General features: G+C 37.6%; 1 protein-coding gene across 1 annotated transcript; it reads left to right on the top strand.

The window, feature by feature from the left end:
• The first annotated feature begins 359 nt into the window (after positions 1 to 359).
• On the top strand, positions 360 to 26,602 carry L (zinc finger protein Lobe). The gene is made up of 8 exons (XM_068770625.1): positions 360 to 658; positions 8,106 to 8,332; positions 19,034 to 19,176; positions 21,295 to 21,502; positions 22,403 to 23,053; positions 23,386 to 23,649; positions 24,308 to 24,601; positions 25,652 to 26,602. The coding sequence occupies exons 1-8, from the start codon at positions 556 to 558 to the stop codon at positions 26,486 to 26,488; spliced, it is 2,727 nt and encodes a 908-aa protein (XP_068626726.1). The 5' UTR covers positions 360 to 555; the 3' UTR covers positions 26,489 to 26,602.
• The last annotated feature ends 37 nt before the right edge of the window (positions 26,603 to 26,639 follow it).

Genomic DNA, 26,639 nt, shown 5'->3' with positions numbered 1-26,639 from the left:
GAGTTCGCAGAACAGAAGAGTCTGTGAACTTATTAACCAGGCTGAGATATTTAGCAGTTTCTTTAACAAAGACGGGATGTGGGTGCTGGTGGGAGGAGTGAGGGTGCAGGGGGGGGGGGTCGTAGGCGGGCCCAGCGGGCGGGGCGCAGGGTGCCGAGGTGCCGGCGGCGCGCCCACTGGCCTCAGTGTTCAGTCGCGCCGCGGACTCCTTTGTAAGTGCGCGCGTGTCATAGCTATATTTTTTCTTCGCGTTCGTATTACAAATCTCACCAACACGTCAAAAGCGCAGGTGACCGTCCGGTCCGACTCCTGTAATTGCGCCGTAACAGCCACCTAAATAATTGGCGTGAAGAAATCATACGAAGTGCACGGGCGACCCTGCAATTAGCGGCACCTGTCGGACACGCGCAACGCATTAATTCGCACCCGCGGTAAATGTAAGCGCAAAAAACGCCAAAATAAACTGGTACCGATGCACCTGCGACAACCTGCGTCCGGCGGTCGCACTGACCCACCGGCCCGCTAGCGCCCGGCGCCCACTGACTTCGGGCAGACATGATCATGCTCTTCAAAGGCAACAGCAGTCGGCTAGAGCATCTCATTGAGAAAATACAAGCCAACAAGGAAAATCACGACGTCACTACAGACGACATTAAAGGTGAGGCCTTCGCTAACTTAAGTTATTATCGATGCTTGGCACAAAATTTATTTAATTTAAACCATACCATTTATCAATGATAAGAGAGGTGAGTGCCGTTCCTCGTCTTCTCATATGTTTGCGAGCACAATTTTTTATTTCAAAATTTGTTCTGGATGCTTCTGAACGTCCTTTAATATATGTCTTAGTTAGCTCTCACGGCAACCATGGGAGGCGATAGTGAAAACTACAAACGCCTTGGCTGCATGCAAGCCTACCGGTCTTATTGGAAATTTACAGGAGAGCTCTATGTCCAACAGTGAATGGTTGATTAAATCATATAGCAAAAAATACAATAGTTATGGCTGTAGTAACATCGGACACTATATTTTTATATGCATTGTTAATTTATTTTTATAACATAGTTGGTACCTCGACGTATTTCTAACGGGACGTATTGAAGGAGTCAAAATGTAATAAATTTGGTCACATTATTATAATCACTAAAAAAACAGAAATAAATTTGTAAAAAAAGTAATGATTTTTGCAATTTATGCTATTTTTATTTACCTGTAATTGGAATTTGCTTGTTAATTGCGTTTTAATTTATGTTTGTTAATAATACTTTAATTAAGTCTATCTTAGCTTAACAAGATCAATATTACTTTACAGCCTAAAATAATGAGCTTTATAAAAACAGCATAGTTTCGATATAAAGTAAGCATGTGTTGTGCCCAAACATGTCTTGTTTATAAATTACCGTCATTTATGACACCAGGGCTTACAAATTATAATAAGTTGGGTATTCAATCAGCTAAAATGGTGTTATTAATCGAAAAACATGTTATCCAAAAGGGGTTTTAAGTCAGCGATAGTCAAGCATATTTCATGGTTAAATATATGTATATAAATAATTTTTAATCAATATATAATAATAAATATATGCTATGCTATATATATGTAAAAGGAAGCATATAAAATTGTTATTATTTCATACGTCTTGCTTGATATAAACCTCTCTGTATCTGGTATATATGGTATCTATTTTGTCTTTAATTTGATGTCATCTGTTTCGTTTTTCTAACAATTCATTCCCATAATTTTTGTACCAAATAGAATTTAGTGACAAAAATTTTTCGTGTGACTTCATAAAAATGAAGAAAACACGTAAAAATCTGATAGAGTTAGACCTGATGTTTGGGCAGACTGCTATAGTCGCCCTACTGTTCCCGTTCTTCGTTTTGGATGTGTGTTATCCAACCATAGTCACACAGTAAGGAGTGAGCCATTTACCTGCCATATTAAATTGTTTTCAATCTAGCTGATATTCCAGTTCCTCTAGATTAATCTTAGGCCCTATTAAATAACTGTAAACAACACCCAACCACACACTTAAAGAGAATTGTGAACATGTTTCTTTTAATTTCTCACTTCTTTGTGACCAGTAATAATTAAAAAGAAAATAATTAATAAAATAGTTTACGTTATGATAATTTGTTATTCCATCCTGTAACTCATGCGTACAAATAATATTTTTCAAAAAATATCATCATCAACATCGGCCTTTGCATAAAAATGTATAAAATTTAAGCTGTCTGGCTTAATTTTCTTTGTGCAGCGTTTGAACTGATTGACCGATGTCATCACGTTAAGCGTAAAAACATGTTGTCTAGTTAATAAAATTATTATAAATAGAGACACACAAATTATTATAAATCTTGCAAAAAGGTCAAATCGGCTTTAAAAAGGAATACGGTAAAATTAATTTAATAGCTTTTTATCTATAGCAGATTACAGCAATGGTTAAAGGTAAGCTGGACTTCATTCTTGATGTATCCAAGACAACAATATCCTGTACTTAACGTATTTACACCGCGCGGCGAAAACATTCGTTTGTTTAAAAATTTTACTTCTCTTTCACCTACAGCGGTAATTGGTTACCCATGTTGTTATTTGTACGTTGTTACTGTTCAGTTTTTGTGGCATTTACCGTTTCCGCGGACAGGGCAGAGCGTAGATGGAACGTACCCTACTACCAAAAACAAGCTTCTAAATGAGTCCTGGGACTCACTAAGAAGCCCCGGCACGGATCGAAAAATAATTCTTTAATTAGCGGATTGGGAGGTCGTCAAGTTCTTAGATCGCCTCGAGTCAGGACTTTGGTATGGCCTGTCATTCAGAATGCGTTTGACGTTCCAATTCAAAGGCTAGTCTAGCCCAGATAACATTACTAGCACTTCAAAAGTAAATTTTTATTAGGTTTTAAAACATGTTTTCGTATTCTAAAATCACATACGAAGATGTAATGTATTTAACAGAGAGTATCTGTGACGTTTCGTCCCGCCACTTTCTACGAGACATATATATTCGCTTTTTGCAATGTACAAATAATAACTTATTCTAGGCATAATTTATCGATTGGCATATCCTACACGTTAGTATATTCGGAGCCACTAATCGTCGAACCACAGTCGGAATATATCTACCGATGTAGCTGTCGAGCTATTTCGTTGATTCGGTATGTCACCATGAAAGGTGTGGTCAGTGGTGCATCTATTAAGCCAACATTGATACACTGATATTTAAAAAAAAACGGAATGGGCTTGTATATACTCCTAGTATATAGTCGTTTCAGCTCGTTACAACTTTATTAACACAGTTGAAAATATCCGTTTAGCTAGTTCAACTAGAACAGAACAGTCGTACTCCTATATTTTATAACATAAGTGAACAAAATAAAGCCAATAAAATACGAAATTATTTAATTAAAATAAAAATTAAGTTTACCTTTCGTTTCTTTGGTGAAAATTAATGCTCACATGTTCATATGACCACCAGGTGTAGGGGACCGTCCATCAACAAATATCCTTAAAAAATTGTATTTGTTTTTAATTAATTCCGGACGGAACGATTAAACGATGCGTTAAATTTATTAAAATGCCAGTGAATCGCACGTAAGTAGTACTCGATATGTGTAATAATAAACGAGCAGGTGCATTATTTATAAATTTATTGTAAACATTCGAATTTTGATTAAAAAACTTTTAATTACATTACCTAAATTAAGGCCAACTGTACTGCATATCATAACAGTAATAGTCAGGTTTTTACAGAATACCATAATTCATAAATAGAACTTTTAAATTCAAAATTAGAACTCATAACTCATGCAAGAATAGTTATTGAAAATTTTGGGCCAATATAGGTTATGAAAAGTTAACTTTTGGCTTCTTGTCTAACTTGGTAAATGTAGAATTTAATGTTGTACGCATAAAAACTTGATCAAGCTCAGAGTAGAAAACCTGGAAATTATCATATATTAAATGAGAGCAAGCGCAGTGTAAGATGTCCTCCCACAAGGTGGACAAACGATCTTAAGGTCGTTAGAAGACGCAGGACGCTTCCTACCAGTCGAAATCCTAGGGCAAGGTATAGACCTCGCCCTAGAATTTCGACTGAACAAAGGTTCAACAGTGGATATTTAAACAATTACTTTAATTAATTTCTTTACGTTTATTAAATGTGGTAAAATAAACTAAATTATGAATAAATGGTTGTACTAAAGTGGCCGTTAAATTAAATCGTCAGGATAATATGAATGTAACTAATTTGAGACGCGTCGCGCTTAATCGACTTGAAAGTTAATCACATCTGTGCAATCAAGTGACGATGTTACTAGTGGAATATAAGCGCTAAAACCGTTTAACTACAAAAACGTTATAGTTTTTCAACAAATTCATTAAAAACGGTTTTTATTTTTTAACGGAAAATTTTGGAAGAGTTTTAAGACTTTGTAGTAACATAATTAATAAAGTTAAGATGTAAAAATATTTCATCTACAACATTAGAGGTGCAGGAAACAGACAGTAATCAATATATGCAAATATTGTATTCTATTATTTTACATACATGATACCGAAGAAGTTTTCATGACTTAAAAAATATTATTATTATTTTAATTAGTAATTTAATTTGTTCATTATTTAAAAAAAATGTTTTAGGCATTTTTGGTTCTTGCTCCCAGCCCGTTCTTGTTGAGATAAGGGGCAGTTAATAGCGGAGTGTAGTCCGGTGGGTTTTCTTGTGCGATCGGCGTTGATTGCCGAGGCGCCGGTTGAGGTGTCTGAGACGTCGCAATTAGGAAGTGGGCTTCCGCCGCCCACTGGCCGCGGCGCCACCGTCACCCGCCGACGAATTGCCCGCAATCGCCGCTAATTACGCCTATCCTATAGCCCACGGATGCGGCACGCCGTTCACCAGTCGTATATATGCATGTTTATACTTCTGCGCTATAAAACGTTATTGGCATCGATTTTGCATTTACAACACATTTCTTTTTACTCAACAAGCAATAATCTATTTAAATATCATTTGAATTATGCATAAACTTTTAAAGAGTTGTTAAAAGTTTAACAGAACAGTGTTAATAAAACAGCGCAAATAGTATGGAACATTGTTTAAAAGACCAATATCCTTCTGATTTCTAAAGAAATCTTCTGGAGACCACAATAAACAATCTTGTCGCTTCGCCGGCAGGGATACTGTATTGTGCCTTTTCTACCAGCGTAACGCTCCGAAGAGACAATAATCTTACAAGTAAAAGTTCTTCGGAATAGCAACCGATCGAGTCAAGGTTTGGGCCTCTTGCTGAACGCGAATATAAAAACCAGGACATAAATACCTTCATTGTTCGTATTGGATAAAAAAACCCTTATATTAATCATTTTAAAACATTATTAATTTTTGTTCCACTTTGAATCGTCATTTATTTGCGTCATAAGAAGAACGCCAGGAGAGGGCATTTTGATAGAAACTAGAATCAAATTGAGCACCCCGGGCAACATAAAGCTGCGGGGTTTCTAGCGCGCCCTGATTCGAGTGGAGTACACAAACTCGGGCGGTTTTTTTTTTGTGATCACTTTTAAAAATGCCCTTAATACGATAGTAAGAACACTTTTTTTCTACCATTTATTCTCACTTAAAAATCACACTGTAAAAGGAATTTTTTTTACAAAAAATTACTTAATAATATTTTTAAATCTATAAAGCAATAATTGAGAAACATTACAAGAGAGTATTTAGTAAAACCGTAAACATTTCTGCCATTAAATTTATTCAGCGTAAAGAAAAGTTTGTGACATAGTTCTACAAAAATTATTCAATTAGGATTAGGATCCTCACACGTGATAATTTTTTTTAGTGTTGACGTTGTATACATCGCTAATTTTCTTATATTTATAATAATATTCTTATGCACATAGACAATATCGTTAATTTTATATAAAATTTTGTATAACCATAAACATGGGACATAAGAGAAGATACATTACAGCAAATATGAATATAGACAAAATGTTTTTTAGTGCTACCGAAACTGTTTGCGGGATGGAGGGTGTATTGGCCGCTCCATTCCGTTTGACTACCGGCAATGAATGCGGCGGCGAAGCGCATGCTTTTCATTTCTGAGCCCTTGCCTTTCGGCCACTTTCCTACGGCGCGGTACAGAGGTTTCGGTAGCACTATTATAAAGTTAGTTTTAACAGAACACTACTCTTCAACGTCTCCACTTTTGGACTTTCCATTAGAAAATGTAAAAAGTTTCCACTTTTAAATCGTATGGAATTAATTGTATTTATTCCCTTAGAAACATTATCTGAAGATTTTTAGCGTTAAGTAATTTGCACCTTTATTTACTATTTTTATTCGTAGTCGTAGTTATTTAATAACAAAACAAAAATATTATTGATTCGAATATTAAAAAGTTGTAAAATTTCTAATTTACAAAAAACCATTACTAACGTCATGTTACTAACGTCACAAATTGCGACGCCGTTGTACGGTTGAGCGTAAAAGAAAACAGATTGATATAAATAGTTTCCCTCATTATGGGGTCCATAAGAGAAAGAATCCGCCAAATTGAAAAATCCTGTCGTATATAAAACTACGAAGACAATAGTCGACGCGAAAATTATATTTATGCGTCTTTTATGTGCTAATGTATCATTTAATATACTGTACACATCCACCTGTTTCGCATGACCCGCAATGCCTTTTGTGGGTGTAATTTCATCAAATATATTTTTGTTAATTTTAAACACGTGAAAAGATATTCTAGTCAAGTTTTATACCTATTGGAACTATAATTAGAAAACAGGCATTATTTTTTATGAATGCTCTTCAACCCCCTGTGGGTGGAATTCTTTAAAAAGCGTTCTTTGCTGACCTTTTCTTGGTGAAAGGAATATTCTTACTAAATTTTAAGCCTCTAAGCCTTATGATTCTAGGGATATCGTGCTGAATCAGTACGTGGGTTGATATCCTTGTATATATAGATATTTGTACGTGTGTATAGTGCACCAACGTAATAATGGGGCACATATTAAATTTTACAAGAACAAGTTTTTGAAACAAAAACATTTCGCTTTAAAATACATTTTTCTACAACACTTTGAAAATTCAATAAGATAGAGCGACTCCCCGGCTGCCGCTGTGCCGCCGACATTACTCATCATTTGCGGTGATGCCGCTCGTCATCGCGGACCATTCAATTTGTTTATATTTCACGCCACTCCGTGGTGCTCTCGGAGAAATATCGCCCCTAACTTCAAAATATGGGGCTTTACCGATATTTATGATGTCTTTATCAAATCTACGAACGCTGTCTACGCTAATGTTCTTTATAATACTTGGTACGATGTTGCTTTTGTTATGTTTATGTTAGATTTTTTCTTTAAAATATAACTCAAATATATTACAACTCGTTGATATTAGACATCAAATAAAAAAGATAAATTATTAAAATATACATAAAATAATTAAATTATTATATTAATTATATACCACCACGGTATAAATTTCTATTTATGTTTAACATGTCACTTGCTCAATTATTCTGTTTAAGAAATTAATGCGATTTAAATGTCTTCACAATTAATTCAAAAACAACTTTCATTTTAAGTACCGAAATATTATACATATTATCTTAAAAGCTGGATATGAATTAAATTAAATTTAAATTAAAAATAAACTTAATATATTTTATAATAATGTTATGTGTAATTCTTAAACATATCTTACAATAATAATGGAAATGTTTATTAAGAGGCCATGTGCTCCATTTATGTGTATTCTTTATTAGCCTTAAATCGTTTTACTATAACAAATACGAGATGTAGTTATACAAATTTATTAATTATATTATTACATGTAGGTTTACTTTTTCCTTATTGTTACAAGATTATATAAAATTCTGTATAGTTTTTTTTTACTTCCATCATATTTAAAAAAAGGATTAAATGTATTGAAAAAAATTAAGGCTTTTTTTATTTCATTTAAGTTTATGAACTAGTTGCGTCACTTAAAAATACATAGACTATATAACATAAATTATGTAAAACCAGCACTCTCTTAACAGTAAAATATTTACTAAAAAAGTTTTGATTTTAACGTAAATTCTTTGTTTGTATAGAGGCTTTGGGCAGCGTGGGCAGCACCGCGGGCAGCTCTTGGCCGTCGTCCGCGGAGCCGTCGCCCTCGCCCGCCTCGACGCCGACGTCCGCCGACGCGCCCGACGCAGACGTAGACGCGGACGCCGAACCGCCCTTCACGCTCGGCGCGACGGAGCACACGCCCTACCAATGCCCCTTCTGCGACAAAGCCTTTCCAAGGCACTTTTATCTCAAGAAGCATGAACAGGTATGTGGACTTTCATATTTACTTCTTTTTATTCATTATCATTTTAGCCATAGGCTGTTACCGAAAAGGTTATGAGTTTATTAAAAATATGAAGCTAATATTAATGTATTAACTTCATATATAAGATTAATTCATAGTTGAATTCATCAATTAGTAACATTTATTGGAAACACGCGTTCATCAATCATTTCAGCCGCTGGACGTCTCCAGCTGGTTCTATATAGGGGGAACTATAGATTTCCAATAGAACCACTTGGAAGCGCCAAAATGGCTCCAGTGCCAAGCATATTCCAACAAACTTAAAAAGATTTACTGCGTTTATTGGTCCGTGGGTACAGAATTATAAGGCCTCAGCGGCCATCCGTTCTGTGTTACATTAGAGAAAGACTGTCTCAAGTGTCAATATGGAAATAGGTCTCTCGAGGCATGACTAGGGTTATGCTCTAGATTTCTCTACGATATCGAATAATGAGTATGGGGATCGTAGACGAGTGAAAGTAACAGACATAGCCCACCGGATTGGGAAGTTGATGTAGCTGCAGGCAAGAAAGGTACGTTTGGGGTTGGGGTTAGTCAGAAGACTTTATTAAAGTCGTAAGACACTGGATGCAGACCGCTTCCTTTCGGTTCCGCTGGATATCATGAGAGAGGCCTATGCAATAAAAACTGCCTACGGTAGAAATGATGATTCTCTGGCGTTTTTAAAATAAAATTCGGTGAACCAATTCCAACAGTTACGGAAAAAATTAATTGTTAGATTAAAACAAATTTAGATGATATTATGGAAGCAGATACCTGTTTTCGTAAACAATCTGTTAGTAGAGAGAGAGAGAAAGTGAAGTGTTAGAATATCTCTGGAAACCACAAGCCTTAGAATTAAAATGCGGTAAAAACATTCCTTTTGCCGAGTAGACATCAGTTAAGAACGGATTTTACACAATTCCACTAGGTTTAGGCGAATAACCCCTGTATCCACTAAGAAATGTATGTTATCAATCTATAGCTCCTATAAGTATAAAACGCAGCCAGAAATTTTTTGGCATGTTAAAAATTACCAACATTGGATTATGAGAAATTACATCGACAAAAGCAGTGCGGGTCACCCAAAACGGACGGGCGAAATCTAGTTATTAATAAATTCAAACACCCAGTTCAACATAAGCAATAAGAACAATTCCACAGAGGCATTTTAACAAATCTTTACAAGAATTGATAAACATCAGAAGCCAAGTTGAAATCTACGAGGGCTTCTCGTGCGTTTAACGAACGGCGTACCGAGGTAATAAATGTGTCTAGCGTCCATAAAGCGACTCGACTAGCATGACCACAATACGACTATTAAAGTCGTCATATCTGTGAATTCACAGTCCAGTTTCGCCATGCAGCGCCGTGCTTCATTAGCAACTTGATACCCAAAACGGGCCCATTTACAGAGCCGGTGCGTATGGAGATATGCATCGCAGTAGCCTTGCACCGACACTGACGCGCTGCCCATTACGGCTCTACGTCTCGGCTCCTTTGTGTTGCGCCGGTCCGACCGAGTTACGAGTGCTTACACGGGCTGCGACAGATCTATCCGAGATACCTGAAATAGAAATGTCACTTTGCATATCCTACCGCCCACGCCCGGACCGAAATCGCGATGACCCTCGTCTCGGACCGCGAAATTTGGATATACCAGTCTTAGAAATTAGCACATAAGACAACTTTTTTTCGCTTAGACGCCCACCTGGTCACTGGTCGTGTGCTTGCAGTTCAAGTACATACTAACAAGTTTTACAAGTCTACTACTGCTAATACCTTATTATTTTAGTCATAAACATAATAATTACATCTGTGGGACTTCCACAGCTGGACGATTTCAAATAAGACCGGTAAGGAGAGGCCTGCATCCCGGGTCCTCCGACGACCTTAACAAGGCTGTTTGCCCGCCTGATGGATGGACGTATTACGCCGCGCTTGCCGGTCCATGGTCTCTACTCCATAACCTTAAAACCCTAGCGGAATTCTTCCTGCACGCTGCAGACTATCCACTGCCGTTTCAATTCGCCAATCCGCTGAGCTATTTTGGTATTTTTAGATCGTTTACAGATCGTTGTCTGATAGGATCTCGTAGAGGATATCCCTCTTCTTACCTCATTATTATATTATTGCTGATAAAAAAATAAGAAAGTAAAGTGCGGTTTCCACTTTAATCCTGTCTGTGGTGTCGGTCATTTAATCGTAAAAGGTTTATTAGATTATCGGTATGCAATTGCGGTTACCGTTGAGTCGGGAGATAGGATCGGGAGTTGCGAAGCGGTGGTGCTTCGCCGACAAATGTATCGCGATCTCTGCGTCCCGGCCGCGACGAAGCGCTGACGGCCGGAAATAGACGCGAGATAACAACTCCCGGGCCGTCCGCCACACCTTTGCCTTCGCGCCGCTTGGGAAAGCCGATCATTATAGGAATAAATCAATTGCAGACCCTAGCCTATCCTTCACATATATCTTAATACTCTTCACCAATTGTCACTTTGAATTGATAAGTGTTAATATGATCTGTAAAGACTGCGCAACCACATATCTATTTCTTTACAAAAATCTTGAACGTAAATCTTGTATTGGTAAGTTGCAGTGGCAGTTAGCTAGCCACGTAGTGAGCAGAACAGACGACCGTTCCGTCCTTAAGGTTCTGAAATGGAGATTACAGACCGGTGAATCCAATGTAGAACGTCCACCCACTAGGTGGACAGACTATGTTGTTAAAGTCGTCGAAGACGCTCAGTACTGGCGGATTCAAATAGATCTTATTGGAAATCTATGTCTAATTCAGCCGATACTTTAATCCGTGACGTAAGTAACTTGTGACTGATTAAAAATCGTCTTCATTTAAAATTGACAATCTTTTTTTTCAATTTTACTTACTACGTGACGAAGACCAGTCATAATGTTTTATATGCAATATTGTATTTGTCCATCTTCTCCGTTTTTTATTAATTATAAAGTATAAATTTAGTTTATTCGTCAACGTTGATTTCTCCCAAACAATGAACAGATGGGCTTGGAAGAAAGAACGCGGGGTTGGAAATTAATGTACAAATAAGAGATCGCTTATAATACATACATCATAACTACACACTGTTATAATGTAATGCTTATTGTTATATTAAAACGTATTTAACGGTGTAGTTTATTTGAATAAATACATATATCTTGTGATAACAAGCAATAACGATCATGTAACACTATGTTAAAATGTCTAAAATGCATTACTTACCAATAAATAAGAAAAATAAGAAAAGAATAAGATTTGAACCTGTATTTCAAACTCAAAATTTCATCTTACAGGACAGGAAATAGCTCAACTAAAAGAATCTATAATTGAAATTGTGAGCAATATTAGTTTTGATACGAATACCGAATCAGTTTTGAAGAAAATGTAGAGTATTTTTTAAATTATTTTCGGAAAATAATTTTAATTATATTAAACTTTTATAGTGTTATAACATTCCAAAATACATAATAAAAATACATTTTACTTTAAATGCATATTAATGAAATTGTGAAAATACCTCGTAAAATGAATAGCAACTTATAAGACAATTATCGACATCAACAGTCTAGTCAATATATGATAGAATTTGACAGTTATTAGTAATAACAATGATAATTTTCTAAAATTCCACCTCAAAGAAGAATTCTGAACGTGCCATTGCGTCTTTTAGTACAATGTACCACAATACCCACTAGCCGGTGTAACTACGTACAAGTCGTAGATATCCATAACGGTCTCTATAAGCCAGAATTGAGGTATTTAATGTGAAGCTACGCGAACGTCGGGTCGTTTAAAAGATTTCGTCGAAGCGGGGTCAGCGTGATCGGGTGCCGGCGCGGTGACCCGCTCCGCCGCTTATTACAGCTGGGAAAGTCGCTCGGTAGCCGCGCGCTGCCCATTCCCGGCCTTTATTGGCTATCATGCTCGCCTTAAACTAGTTTTGAATGTTTGTTTGAGCTTTACGCGGAAAGTTAACAGCGTCGGCCCGTGTTATGTCGGTCGCTCTCACGGTGTTTGTTTCACTCGTATAATAAATCACGGAGTGATTTGCGTGCCTCTTCGCCATAAGAAAAGTAACCCGACGTTGAGTCGACGGGGCTTCGTCTTGCACCCAGGGGCTCAACACCCGTGGCGTCCGCGCGATTTCATCATGGAATTCTCGCACGAACCACGCACTGCACTGACAGGACTAAATAAAATGTTTTATTTGATTTACTTGATATTATGCTTGAAACGAAGTGCTTTATCTTCTATCTGTTTATACAGAGAGATTGGAAATAAAAAAAGTAAAAGATTTAAAGAAGGGGAATGCATAGCTGGTTAGCTGCCAAATAATGTCTGGTACATCTTATTCAAAACCCAATGGTTTCAGAGATATCAAAGATTTGATTTGTTTATTAAATTGAAATAAAAAACGTATGCCTTTTCTTGACATTTTAATCATTAATATTACTTTTGTTTTTTATTCTGTGCCTTCAGACGAACGTCAGTTTCTCAACTTTTTTTTGTTTTCATAAAGTTAAACTTTTTAAATTTATCGAGATTTGGCAACTATTTAACACAAAAATGATTAAACGTAGAACTGAGAACGAATTATACGAATTTTCACCCGCAATTGGTTATAGAGTCGTTCATTAAGTTTTGTTTAAAGCGAGCGGGTGACAATAAAAAATGAAATTATAGCTGATACGTATCGAAATTCTACTAGAGGTTAACAATATTAAAATATAATAAAAAGTGACGACGTTAACACTATTAAATTGACTTCTTTAACTTATTTCCCAAATATCCATAAAAACAAAATAACTTATTTTCTTACAAATATTCAGTTCTTCTATTGGTCGAGGGGATTTCATTCTTCATATTATTCTTATTACTTATCTAAGATGTAAAGATTACACTCGTAAAAGGTTGATTCTTAAGCCATTTTCTTTTATAAGCATTTGGTGATAGTAAGCGTGAATTTATTTGCCATAATTATTAACGATCGCATTAAACGCTTTCACTTAATCCATGCGCAAATTATATGTTATTAAATTTTAAATATTTGCACGTACAACATTGCAGTCAAACATTGCAAGTTCAATGCGAAAGTGTATTGATTAATTTAACTGTGTGCAATGTTAAAGAAGAATTAGTTATATCAATGTTTTTACTCTGGTATTTTTAACAGTTTGACGTCTGCAGAATATTGTCACCTGGAAATCTTTGGAGGAGGTCGATGTCCAGCAGTGGATGTCTTACAGCTGAAATGACATTGATGATGAATCTCATCCATATTCTGAGATCTACAATGGTACATGTTTGCTTAGATGATTACCATTCGCTTTTGACTTTGAAGGCACCCAAGTGCTTGGTTGCTCGCACAATATTGTATCAAAATGCTTAGTGCTGGTTGAAAATTTTTCAACCGCGTTTGTATGTCGGGAATTCGTAAGTCTTAATGTCTTAAGTCGAAATTATTTCAAGTAACTTCGACGCAAACTCACATACATTCCGTAGAAAATCTATAAGCTGATAACTTTTCGCCGATGCTCAATACTTATCTCAACGCTAGGATACATACCGCACATCGGGCCCCGTCGGATGCGATGCACCGAACACACAGAGGCCCGTGTCGCTCCTGACTGCCGAGTAGTCCTCGCTTCACAAAACCTATACTACCTAACACACGGGTATAGTCCCTTTACATGCAAACGCCTTCGTTATAACTGCGTAAAATTTTAGCTCGCGGATTTCTTGTTTCTACGTGCTCAATTCCGATCCTCAACGGGGTTGCAGCATAACTTCTGTCAAATAACATAGGCTCTATACTGTAAAGCTAAGCGCTCATCAGCGCATCGTGAGCAATAAACCTCTTGGCTCGCCCGTTGGTTTCAAAGCTTTGAGCAGTGTTGGCACTGAACGTAATATCAATTTTTAGCAGTTTTCTCTTTTCACTCTAGGACGCTATCAATACAATACAGAGAAAATAGAACTGTAAAAATCAGTTTTAAGCCAGATTAGCCTGCGTACAAATGTACAACACGTAACACCTCACTCTTGTAAAACCACAGCAATATTCTTCACCATTATCGTTTCAGCCCAAGGACGTTTCTACCAGCATAGGCCCCTCCTAAGTTTTTGATAGGATTGGTTGGAAGAGGCATATATATCTTCAATATTTAAGTTATTGATAGACTAGCATTTTTAACTCCTTGAAATAATACTATACCGATGGTTTACGTTTTTTTAACGGGGGTCTTGTACCAACAATTTTTTTAGTTTTTAAAAGATTGAGAACTAAAAGCGCTTTTAAATTTAGCGCTCTTTACCGATTAGTAACTTAGTGTCACAGTTTCACTTTTTAAAGTTTCCAACGTGCCAGTATTAAAACTTTGTTTAGCATAACATCCTTGAGAACAAGAAAAAAAAGGGTAAAAAGTGTAAGCGGAAGCGCCATCACTTAGCACAATTAGATCGGACCGTAGCTTGTATGGGCAAACCTATCACAACCAATAATCACCAATACTCTATGTCATTGTGTCATGGTAGTAATATTTCAAGACATCACCGATTTTCATAAATTGAGTATTCCACAAAATACATAGTATTTAGCATAAAAATACGCAAAAATGCTACAAAATATCCGATTTGAATTAGTTGAGCCTATTGATTGGGAATAACTTGCAAGTTGTACAACTTTGTATTCAATAAAAAGTTTATCATTTCATTAACGCAACCAAAGAATTAGTTACCTTTAAATTAAAAATCAATTAAAATATAGATTGTCAGAAACGGCTCGCTCAAACCGATATTCGCGTAACGCCATCTAGCGCTGCACCGGCAACGGACTCCGGAACGACTCAATAGCCGCGTACGCCTTCGCACTGTACGAGTTTATTTTATAATTATGTACAAGATGATTGGTTATAAGTATAAAAGCTTTACGGAGGTGATTGTATAGCTCATAAAATAATGTGTAAAATTAATATTTTTTGGTATCTATCCCCTATTGGCCTGTCGCAATGCTATAGGGAAAATAAATGAATGTTTTATACACACACACATGTATGTATGTATGTACACATATATATATATATATATATATATATATATATATATATATAAACACACATGTATGTATATATATATATATATATTTATATATATATGTGTGTGTGTGTGTGTGTGTTTTTGCTGACAACCGAGCTCTTATTGACCCCTATAAGCATTTCACTAATTAGATTTATTTCTCATATAACGTTAATTTTCCTAAGTAGGGAGCGTAACATTTTGTTTTTATTAATACAATATATCATTTTACATATATTATAATGAAATATTGCATTAAATTATGACAAGTTTTATTTATCTTGGACGCCGATTATTACATTATGTATAAACTTTTTAGCCATATTATTAACACTAAAATTCGAATTTCGTAAGCATTTTAAACAATTTACGTTGTTAGCCATCACCCGAGCGTCGGCGGATCTGTTTGATTCCAAAGCCCATAAGGTGGCGCTAACAAATTGAGATGTGGCGCTAATGGCTCCCGCCAGCCGCCTCGCGTGGTAATTGGGGGAGCACGAGACCAAAACCCTTGCAGAACAAATAAACATAATACTCACTAACACGAAAATCGATCAGTTAGCACTTCCAGTGACCATCAGCTTCAAAAATCAAATGGGACGTCTCGACCCAAAATGTTATAACAATAATGTGTCACAGAAATTACCATATTTAAGAATACCTATAGTGAGTCAATCAACTGTTACTCGTGTTTACCATGACAGTGGCGTATAATTACCGAGGTGGTCAATTAGGAAAAGCGTGAACAACGCTGACAGTTTGGGAGTGTATTTCGCACCATTTAGACTTGTCTCTCGGCCGGTTTAAGTCTGGTGTGAAGGCTGCTGAATCCTATTTTGTCGCCGCTAGCATCAGTACATTAGCATTGTCATTATTACTTATAATTACAAGTACAAGTCTAATAATAGTTTCGTCCGCTATTATTGAGATTAACGCGATAATGTCTTTATACTTTTGAACAGTACTTTTATAATAACAGCTGCAGATATTTGTTGAGATGAAATAAACATTAAACTTATATTATAAAAAAATCACTGTCAATTATTTCCAGCTTTGTTAAGAGAGAGGCTATTTAAGATACTGTTGGCACACACTGAGGCTCAATTCACGACGATAGTATGAGCCATAAACATAATTAATAACCTCGGACGAAGCAGACATTTGAAATTATTCACTAGAACAATTCATAAAGGTTACCTTGTACATGTATAAATAAACTTTTAGATTTTAGTAGTAATTAATCAGTAAGTCTATACATATTTATCTTGTCTTGTCTGAACGAAACGGTTTCATGAAACAAGCCAAATAGCGTCCATTTTGCGTCTAATTTAAAATTGTGTAGCCTTAAATTTAATTGTAAATATAATCGCATTAGACGCAATACCTGTAAGGTTGTATTTAATAAAGTAAATAAACATGAAATATTATAAAAACGCCTAATCACTTGATTTAAAATTTTCAATTAATCCCGATGTTATTTAAATCGTTATCGAACATAATTACAACGTACTATCGTAATATTGTAAGGTGCGTTACGAGTTCAACCATAGAGATTGATATCGCCATTCCAATAGGGTTACATTACCGAAGCACCCGAATCGGAATGTTATCGCAAAACAATCGAAGGGCGACTCAATTACGTCAGATATTGAAGTACCAACGATATGTTACAATCTGTTTAGTTTACATTTAGTTGGGAGTTTGTGGACTATATTATTGTAGTTTAGTTGGTATATGACATAATTTAAGAACTACGAAGCCACAATAAAAGTTGCATAAAGTATGCATTCCTTTGGTATATCTACAAAAATTTTAAGAGTTAGGAAATCTAAAACTGAATCGATTTAGTTACGCTTAAATTCCCGTAATAACCGTGCTCCCTAATCTTTTAACTTTAACTAATTAATTAACTTTGCTAACTACGGCGCATACAATCGCCAGATGAGAACTTCTGCATCTTGCAAAATAAATGTCATCAATATCGTCTCAGTCGTTTCTTCATTTCTAAAGGCCGTGCCCTTCTTGAAACACCTTAACAGAATCGACGACAAATTTTTTTTATACTGCTTACTTGTTTCCTCAGGATAGTAATAGCTAGTCCAATTATTGATTGTCTTTTACCGGCTTTTACCACTAGTTTATCGAAATTATATGGACCAAAATAACTTATAACTTATTGATAACATACTGTACAGAACCTGGTCTTAATCTCGAGTTAGGCGAAGATGAGCTTGTTAGTGCATCTCGCTATCCACATATCAAAAGCCTCAATGCTTTTCCAGCATTAATTGACCATGATTCAAAACTGTATAGGAATATTCAGGATATCACGAATCTCAATTTGGTTGCGATGATGATGTTTCATTCATACGCTTACTAATATAATTGCTTATTAATAGCAACCTTTCCATTTGTGTACACCTCCGATTTCCTTTTCGCGGATTCCGTGATCGATTAACATGTAATAAGAATAAAAGGGTTACAATTGCAATAACTTAATTAAAATATGGATAAGCACTGGATGATAAAGGTAATTTTGCTTTTACATTTTATTTCTATTGACTTTAAGAGCCGTTGTTATTAGGAGAGGCAGGCTCACGCCGACGTGGCCCGCCATTGTCGGACAACCTTTCTCACGATCCCCATTGTTATCACTGCGTCCGGCCATTCCAATCTGATCTCACTCGGTTAGATGGTTACCCTTAATACTCCGTATTTAATTAATTTATATCTATTATAAAAATGAAAATATTCTTTACTTTTGTAAGTGTTATTCTTTTATTTGTATTGGAACTCATAAGTGTTAGCCAATAATAAAATCAAATATTTGCTATTCTCAATGCGTTACAAATAATTTTTTTAGGCGAATTTTGTCTATGTATACTTCGACAGATATTAAATGAAATGAATTTAATTTTAATTTTAAAGATTGTAAAATTTAAAGTCGAAACTATTATCCCTTTGTGCACGATATTTAAAGATGGCATATCTCGTCGGCCCAGTATTTCTGTTGTCAGTTACTAAATAACACCATAAGCAAGCAATGTATCATTTGTTTACAGTCATGCCACCATTTAGAGAAGATGTGATAAATAAATGTTTAAAGACCAATGCCTAAAATCTCCTACCGGTCATTTTCAGCGGACCAAACAGACTGTTTTAGATACAACCGCGATTGCCATCACAATGTTATACGATAATCTATTTTTAGGATTTTCCGCTATACATTAACCCCATAAATACGTCAAGTTATCGTTCTGAGAAACTACTAACAATTCCGTAGACACCTTTATTCATCATCATTTCTGCAGCTGAAGAACATCCACTACTGGAAACTGTCCTGCCAATTAGATTTACAATTAAATCGGTAACAAGTGTGCTACATCCAGCGTCTTCGAACGATCTTAATAAAGTCCAAGAATTCCCCGTTAATGGTAGAGGACTATCCGATCTTTCCAAAAGACTTACAATGCCGCAACTGTGATGTCCTTAAAAGCAGCCTTAGCCTGACCTTGGGTGATTCCATCTTTTTTGCGTATAAATGCAAATAGTTAAAGAATTTGTAAACTTATTATATTGACAATTTGCAGACCCATTCGGATCAGATGCCGTTCCGTTGCGAGTTCTGCTCAAGACTGTTCAAACACAAGAGATCGCGCGACCGCCACGTGAAGCTGCACACCGGCGATCGAAAGTACCGTTGTGCTCACTGCGAATCCGCCTTTTCCAGAAGGTATTTTTTTTTATTCATTCATAACTTAGTTGAGTGTCTAAAATCATTATTAATGTATATTTATATACACGTGATTGGTTTTTTGGTAAAATCTTTAAACGAGTGAATGTATTAGCTAATTGGCTATCGATAAATGTATAGTACACTCTATAAATCAATGGCGTCATATAAATAATTTGCAAAGATATTAAAGTGTTATACAGGGTGATTAGAAATAGTAGTGGATAAAAAAATTTAAAAGTCTTTACTAACAACTAAGCAACATGCCTTTAAAACCTTTACATCTATAACCAATCATCTGTATATCAGGACCCATTAAAATCAGAAGTCCATATTATTATATAACTGTGACTTTGATTGTGGTGTACATTTATATTTATACGTTTAACTAACAAAGTTACAACTTTTATTTAGAACTGTCACTGTTATTTACGTGCCATTCTTATTGATCAGGTTGTAAATACACCAGAAATAGTTCTAGAGTGTAGATATTTTATTTACCGTTAGTAAACCTTATAAAACCTCAACTAGTACTCAATTTACAACGACAGCAAAGCGGTAGAGAATTAAGAATTGTAATCGTATGTCGCGGGTTCGATTCCCGGGATACAATCTCATATAATTCATACTTTGTGCATTCATTATATAAAATTGCCACTGCACAAACAACTTTCCAGAGGATGGGCAGCAGCGCCCTCTGCGTACCATAATACCACACTGCGATCATTATCCGCCTGTCAAGCGTAGCGATTATGGTACATCCTCCCATAGAAATCTTTAGGCCTATGTCATGCAGAGGGCGTCTATGCGCTAAAACGACAATGACTAAATTTTCAAGAAATAATAGGTTTAGATTGGATTGTGAAAGTTTTCGCCAACTTCGCTCTATAATATTGTATAATACTAACTACAAAATTTTCTACAACATCTTTAACAAAATTAACAAGGTCCTGTATTTTCACCATCTTCGCTATTCATTTTTATAATTTCAACTGTCAGATTAGCCGTATAAAGTCAAAACTATAAAACACAGTTTAGTATGGGTTAGATGTTTTAATTTTCATTAGGTACTATGTTCGTGATAATCGAGTGCGGGTGAGCTCGACGGAATATACATTTTTTTGTTTTAGCTTTCAATTATTAAAATATTCAATGAATGTTATTCATTCGTACAAAGTTATAAAATAAAAGAGCCGTTTAATAGTAAACGTTAAATTTATTTTAAAAAATAATATCTAAATCGATGGTTCTTTAATTAAAGAAGACCAAGACGTAATTGTTTGAGACAATGATCGCGCAAAAGATGGATCTACAAGAACAAAGTGACAAAGCAGCTACGAGCACGGGGTTACGCGTCACCTCTGTCATCGCCTCATGGCGGTCACGTGACTAATTCAACTCTATCCATCGTCAACGAAACGCCGAGCGGTGAAAAGACACAATCCGTTGACAAATGACGTCGAGGATCTCACAAAAATGAGATAATGGCCCGCACCGAAACGGGCACGACGCGCACGGCCATTAACGGAGGTGTTTGGGCGAACGTCTTTCTGTAGTTCGTGTGAAAAGCTCTTTTGTTAGTTGCGTTTGGTCCGCGCTTTATGTGCCCACTTATGTCTCACATGACAAATCGACCTCTCCAATGCACAAAGGCTACTCATTGCATTTAATTTTAAATTCCTGGACGAGCTATTTTTAACCCGACGAACATTATAATTTATAAAACGTTAAACCTTAATAATGAGGGAAAATTGTTCTGACCACCGTTTTAAAAATAAATATTTCCGTGATATTTAATGGCTTCTATTATTACACTCGTGTATAAATTTTGCTCTAAATAAAATTTTCGTAATACAAAATATTATTTTGTCACTGTAGGACTCCTCTTAAATTATTCAATTACACGTAATTACAAATTTAGGAACATACTGTATGACAAAAAGGGAACTAACATAATAGAGACAAAACTAAATACTAGAGGCAGTACCAGTAACGCTCAAGTTCCTTATGGAATCCTCAATTTCTCTCCAGAGACAGGGTATTTTTAGTAAAAAATCTCTCTACATGTAGAAAAAATTCCTCAAAAAATAGCAATAACGCTACGGTTTATACTTTCAGTGACCATCTTAAGATCCACATGAAAACCCACGACAATCAAAAGCCGTTCCAGTGCACGGTCTGTAATCGGGGATATAACACGGCTGCAGCTCTGACGTCCCACATGCAAGGCCACAAGCGAGAGCGTGAGGGACGCGAACATGATCGCCGACGAACCCTGCGCTGTTTGCAATGCGGCGACGCCTTCCGACGCCCTGAAATGCTTCAGGTATCTAATACTGTACTTCATAAAAGACAAAACATAATTACTCAGCATTCTATGGGCTCACTCTGCGGATGCCGGGACCTCCGTGGAACTGGATATGGTGCTCGAGGCTGACGATCCTTATATAATACATAGATTAATAGAGGCTTTTTTCAATTACTTTCACCTTCACCAACTAGACTCCTCTCTTTACCTAACCAAATATTAAACGATCCTACCAATACTGCGCAGGAAACCCGTTCCAGTAATGAGCTAATATTTGCACTTAGCAGGTATAAGTTCTTCAGCAAGTTATAAAGCAATTTCACGCGCTCCTACCTCCACCACAAACAAATTAACTTTAAATTTATTCTTAGTTATTTTTTCAAGCAGTAGTAGTCCTAGCGTAGAGGACTGAGACTTGCGATCTTAGGGAGCCGGTTCGATTCCCCAGATTTATTATATAATTTGTTATATAATTCACACTTTTTTCAATTAATTGAAAGGATTGCCACTGCGTACAAACAAGTTTCCAGAGGATGGCCAGCAGCGTCCTCTGGGTCTTCTTGATACCACACAGTGATCAGCACCGCCCTGCTAAGCGTGGCGATTATGGTATATCCCCTATAGATAACTTAACGGGAGGCCTATGCCATGCAGCGGGCGTCTATGGGTCGAAACGACAACGATGACGACTATTTTGTAGATTACATCGCAGTACCTTAATTGTGTAGTTTTTATATATTTGTTATCCGTGGAATAATAAGTTCTGAAAGACGTCACCGCCGTATCTTCAGAGATTTTATATTTCTTCTCATTGTACATCACATAACAATGTTTTTTCCTCACATGATCACCCTTAGATCGGTTTGTCTATTGCTTATAAAACCTTAAAAAATGAATAATATAGGAGAAATATTTCAGGCGCACGTGGCCACAGCCCATGGTGGTGAGACAGCATCTCTGACTCCACCGCGACGTGTTGCATCACAGCCACCGCCGGCTCTGCTCGCTTGCATATACTGCACTAGAGATACTTTCACTAGCATGGAACAACTGCAGCTGCACGTCCGCGCCGCTCACTCTGCACTACTGAACGGTGAAACAGCAATGCCAAACATCGAACAACCAACAGCCACAGACCTTAGTCGAAGAACGAGCGTCGAGCAAGACCCAAGTACAGCAAAACGCCCTCGATCCAGTTCCGAAAGTGTTACGCCGCAAACTGCACTATCGCCAAACACTCTACTATGCAACCAGTGCGACGCCGCCTTACCCGACTTCGAAGCATTCAGAGCTCATCTCAAAGGACATCTGGAGGAGGGCGGCGAGCTCAACAGGTCCAGTCCCGCTCCGTGCGTTCATTGCGGCGCCAGCTTTGCGGACGTCGCAGCCACCGAGCGCCACCTAGCGGCACACTACCTGGCGGTCTCGTGCGAATACACTTGCCACAGTTGCGTGCGCAGTTTCCCAACGCCGGACGACCTGCAGAAACATCTGTTTGACTTGCATGCACATCATTTGTATCGATGTTCCTTATGCAAAGAAGTATTTGATTCGAAAGTGGCCATTCAGGTAAGATTTGTATAACAGAATATATTTTGCTACGTGAATTAATTGTGTTTCGTCTTAAAGTTGCAAATTTTCAAGACAACATTCACGTTGTAAAAGTGATTATATTAAATATATTCGTAGAGCTACAATCGATCAATAAAGTTTTGAGCTGTATAGATTTAAACTAGATTATTTATAATTTTGTTCAGTTGCCTAAGATGAGATTTAGTCAAAAAGGACAGATTTCTATTAATTATAACAAAAACTTTTTGTAGCAGCTAACCGGCTAGCTGTTAACTTAGGCAGTTATCATAGTATAATAAAAGTGACAACTTGAAGGTTCAATTATGCAGGTGCATTTCGCGGTGGCGCACAGCGGCGAGAGTAAAGTGTGGATGTGTCGGCCGTGCGGGGCGAGCGGCGGCGCTATGCGCTCGGAGGCGGAGGGCGCAGCCCACGTGCGGGCTCGGCACGCAGCTGCGCGCTGCGCCTGTGGAGCCGCACAGCCAGCTCCGCGCCGCGCTTACCGCTGCCCCGCACCCGCCTGCCCGCACAGCTTCGCAGTGCATTACCTGCTGGAGAGGCACATGCAAATGCACCACGCGCTCGCGCAACAGGTCTAACTCTTTTTTAATTACTAGCCGCAACTAATCTTTCTCTTCAACTGCTCGGCCTATTGCATACTCACTTGCCACCCTTCCCAGTTTCACATTTTTCAAATTTGCCATTCGATTATCAATCGGTCTCCTCAGAAACGAGACCGGATTACATATCATAGGAGACGCCAACTCCCGATTTTACTATCTAGTATCTAGAAGTGTTGCTTGAGTTTCTTTGGCCACTTCTCCTCTAGCGATAAACGCTAACGTTTTCTGAAGCATATGTAAAGTTAGTTGTATATGTTCTCTCGATAATCCAATAAAAACACACCACAGCAAAATGGTAATAGGTTTTCAAGTGACAATTGAATAGAAGTTTGTACTAAGCGCCTTCAGCGTTCGAACACCTCAAACCTGTTAAAATTGAATTGAATATATGTAACTATAGTAAACACTTTGTTACGGATGCAATTTTCTTCATCCGACTTTGAAAGCCTTATGAGCTGTGACTATTAAATAAAAACAACTTTCTTGACATGCTTTTTGAAGGTAGAGCTTTCAGCTCTAGAATTAACTACAACAGGTGCACAAAATAATGACATTTCATGGAGTAATCAATTCCTTGATTTTTAACGCAAATTAATTGATAGTAATATTAAAATATTTTTCAATGCAGGCGATAAATGGAGAAATGGTTCGAGGGAAGCGCGCCGATAACAACAATGTAGAAGGCGAGGGAGCTTGTTCGCCGTGTGTTGGAGAGGGAGGAGGTCTAGTAGAAGAGCGGAGAAGGAAGAACGGCGCAGTAGCATTGCAGTGCGCGTACTGCGGGGAGCGCACACGCAGCCGCGCGGAGCTGGAAGCACACACACGCGCCCACGCAGGTGCCGCTCGACACAAGTGCCTCATCTGCGACGAGGTGCTGCCCTCTGCTGGAGTCCTTGCCGAACATAAATTGTCGCATTGCAAGGTACTCTACTTTAAAGTACTACACCTAACTAGTTACTAATGTCCTACAAAATATTTTAGACCCTCCATTTCTTGTATCCAAAGTTAAATGTAAAATTAAATTACATAAATCTTATTATAGTATTCAAGAGTTTTTAGTTGGTCGAAATGTGTGCAACTTACTTTGTCGATTTAATTACATGGTTCATATTATAATATATACAACAAACATTGTTAAATTTCATTTAAAAAGAGCAACTGTTGAGTGTCTGGCCGGCTCTTTTCGGCAGATTATTATAATTATATTTTGAGACTTCGAGACTATTAGATTTTGTTTTTTTACAAACTATTACGTTAAAATAACCGACGATACAAAAATGTGTGTAAATGCATATTCGAAAACTTAATCAACCTCTTTATGTAATCCGATAAACGCCTGCAGTTTAAATATATTTTTATGAATTCAATTTCTTTACTATTAATAAATGAATTATCACGTTTCATAATTTAATATATTAACCCATAATATCTTACAAACATTATATTCATTTAAACATTATAGTGAACACAGAAACTAGGTGTATCACTTTGAGTATTGTCAAGCTCTTTGTCGCTATATAATTCACGCACACGGCTTTATTTTGGATTTATTTATAAAATCGAATCAGGGTTGAGGAGATTCGTCGACGGATAAAAGTGACAGGAGATGACATAGTCATCAGAACAGATGACTTAAGGTTCTGGAGTAGAGACCACGAACCGGCATGCACAGGGTAGGGCCACAAGGTGAACAGACGATCTTAATAAAACCGTGTGGCCACCTTGTGTAATTAAAAAAAAAGTGTGAAAGAGACCTATGTCTAGCAATGGTCTTACGGCTGACATAATGACATAAGGTGATTGTATTCATTTTGATTTTCAATACATCCCTACAATAAAAAATAAAATGAACGAGTCGTGTCGAAAAAGAGAATTCTCTTTGTGCGTAACGCACTAAATATTTTTAAATGGAAAAATACATAAACAATGTTTAATTAATTAATTTTTAATTTTTAAATTATGAAACTTTCAGGTCATTGCTGGTGATACATGCTCGCGCTGCCGAGCCAGACTACCATCTGAAGAGGCGTTCCTAACTCATATGGCTAGACATCACCCCGCGCTACCTGCGCCCTGCGTAGTTTGCCGCCAGACACTTGCGTCCGAACCGGAGGCCCGACTTCACGCGCGCTTTCACCTCCGTCCCAACGAAGACGAACAACGGTGCGCGCTTTGCCTTAGGACGCTTACTGAAAGCGAAGCCGGGAAAGGAGTGAGAGCGTGTTCGTCGTGCTATGCTCGTCACTCCACTCCAAGGCCGCCTTCCGCGGACAACGACTGCAGGCTTTGCCGGCGGACGCTAGGCTCGCCAACGCGGCTGCAAGCTCACCTCATCGAGCACACGTTTGCAGGGATCGGCGCTTTCACTTGTTACCTTTGCTCGGCCGTGTTCACGAGCGCGGCGGGCCTGCAGCGCCACCTGCCGGAGCACGCGTCCGCGCCACGCCCATACGACTGCGCGCGCTGCGGACTAAAGTTCTTCTTCCGCGCCGAGCTCGACAACCATGCCTTCGTTCACATCGAGGAAGCAGAGATAGCACAAAGAGCATTCTACGAAGCGTACGCGCGAGGCGCAGCATCGGCGTGGGCAGCCCTAGCACCTCCGCAAGAAGCACCGCCTGTACCCTCCGTATCTGGTCCTGCTTCTCTTGCCGCTGAAGTTCCTGTTAAAATAGAACCCGAAATTAAAGAGGAACGTAATAATGACGAATATATTGAAGTGTCGTCTCCACCCCCACCTGCCACGCTGCCTCCCGCTTCGACTCCCCCCGCTCCGGTTGTAAAGCAAGAGAAACCCGACGAAGACTGAGCGTTTTCGTTTCATCGGTTACGAAAAAAAACGTCCGTAAGGCGGAAGCTCGCCCGCTGCAATATTAGATTACGTCCCAGCAAACAAAGCTGTAGCTAGATATATTTAATGTTATCTTATCTGTTGAACTTAGCGTTTAGAACGCTGCGTT

Source organism: Battus philenor, unplaced genomic scaffold, assembly GCF_028537555.1.
Source record: "Battus philenor isolate CCGP_79_NKW_IND1 unplaced genomic scaffold, ilBatPhil1.0.hap1 SCAF_3, whole genome shotgun sequence".
NCBI classification, from domain to species: Eukaryota; Metazoa; Arthropoda; class Insecta; order Lepidoptera; family Papilionidae; genus Battus; species Battus philenor.
The sequence above is the reverse complement of the archived record's forward strand: the minus strand, read 5'-3'. Positions and strand labels throughout refer to the sequence as shown.

Coding starts and splice junctions, on each gene's coding strand:
- L (XM_068770625.1), top strand. CDS start 556: ATGATCATGCTCTTCAAAGGCAACAGCAGTCGGCTAGAGCATCTCATT. Junction 19,177..21,294: donor GAATCCGCCTTTTCCAGAAG/GTATTTTTTTTT, acceptor TTATACTTTCAG/TGACCATCTTAAGATCCACA. Junction 23,054..23,385: donor ATTCGAAAGTGGCCATTCAG/GTAAGATTTGTA, acceptor TCAATTATGCAG/GTGCATTTCGCGGTGGCGCA.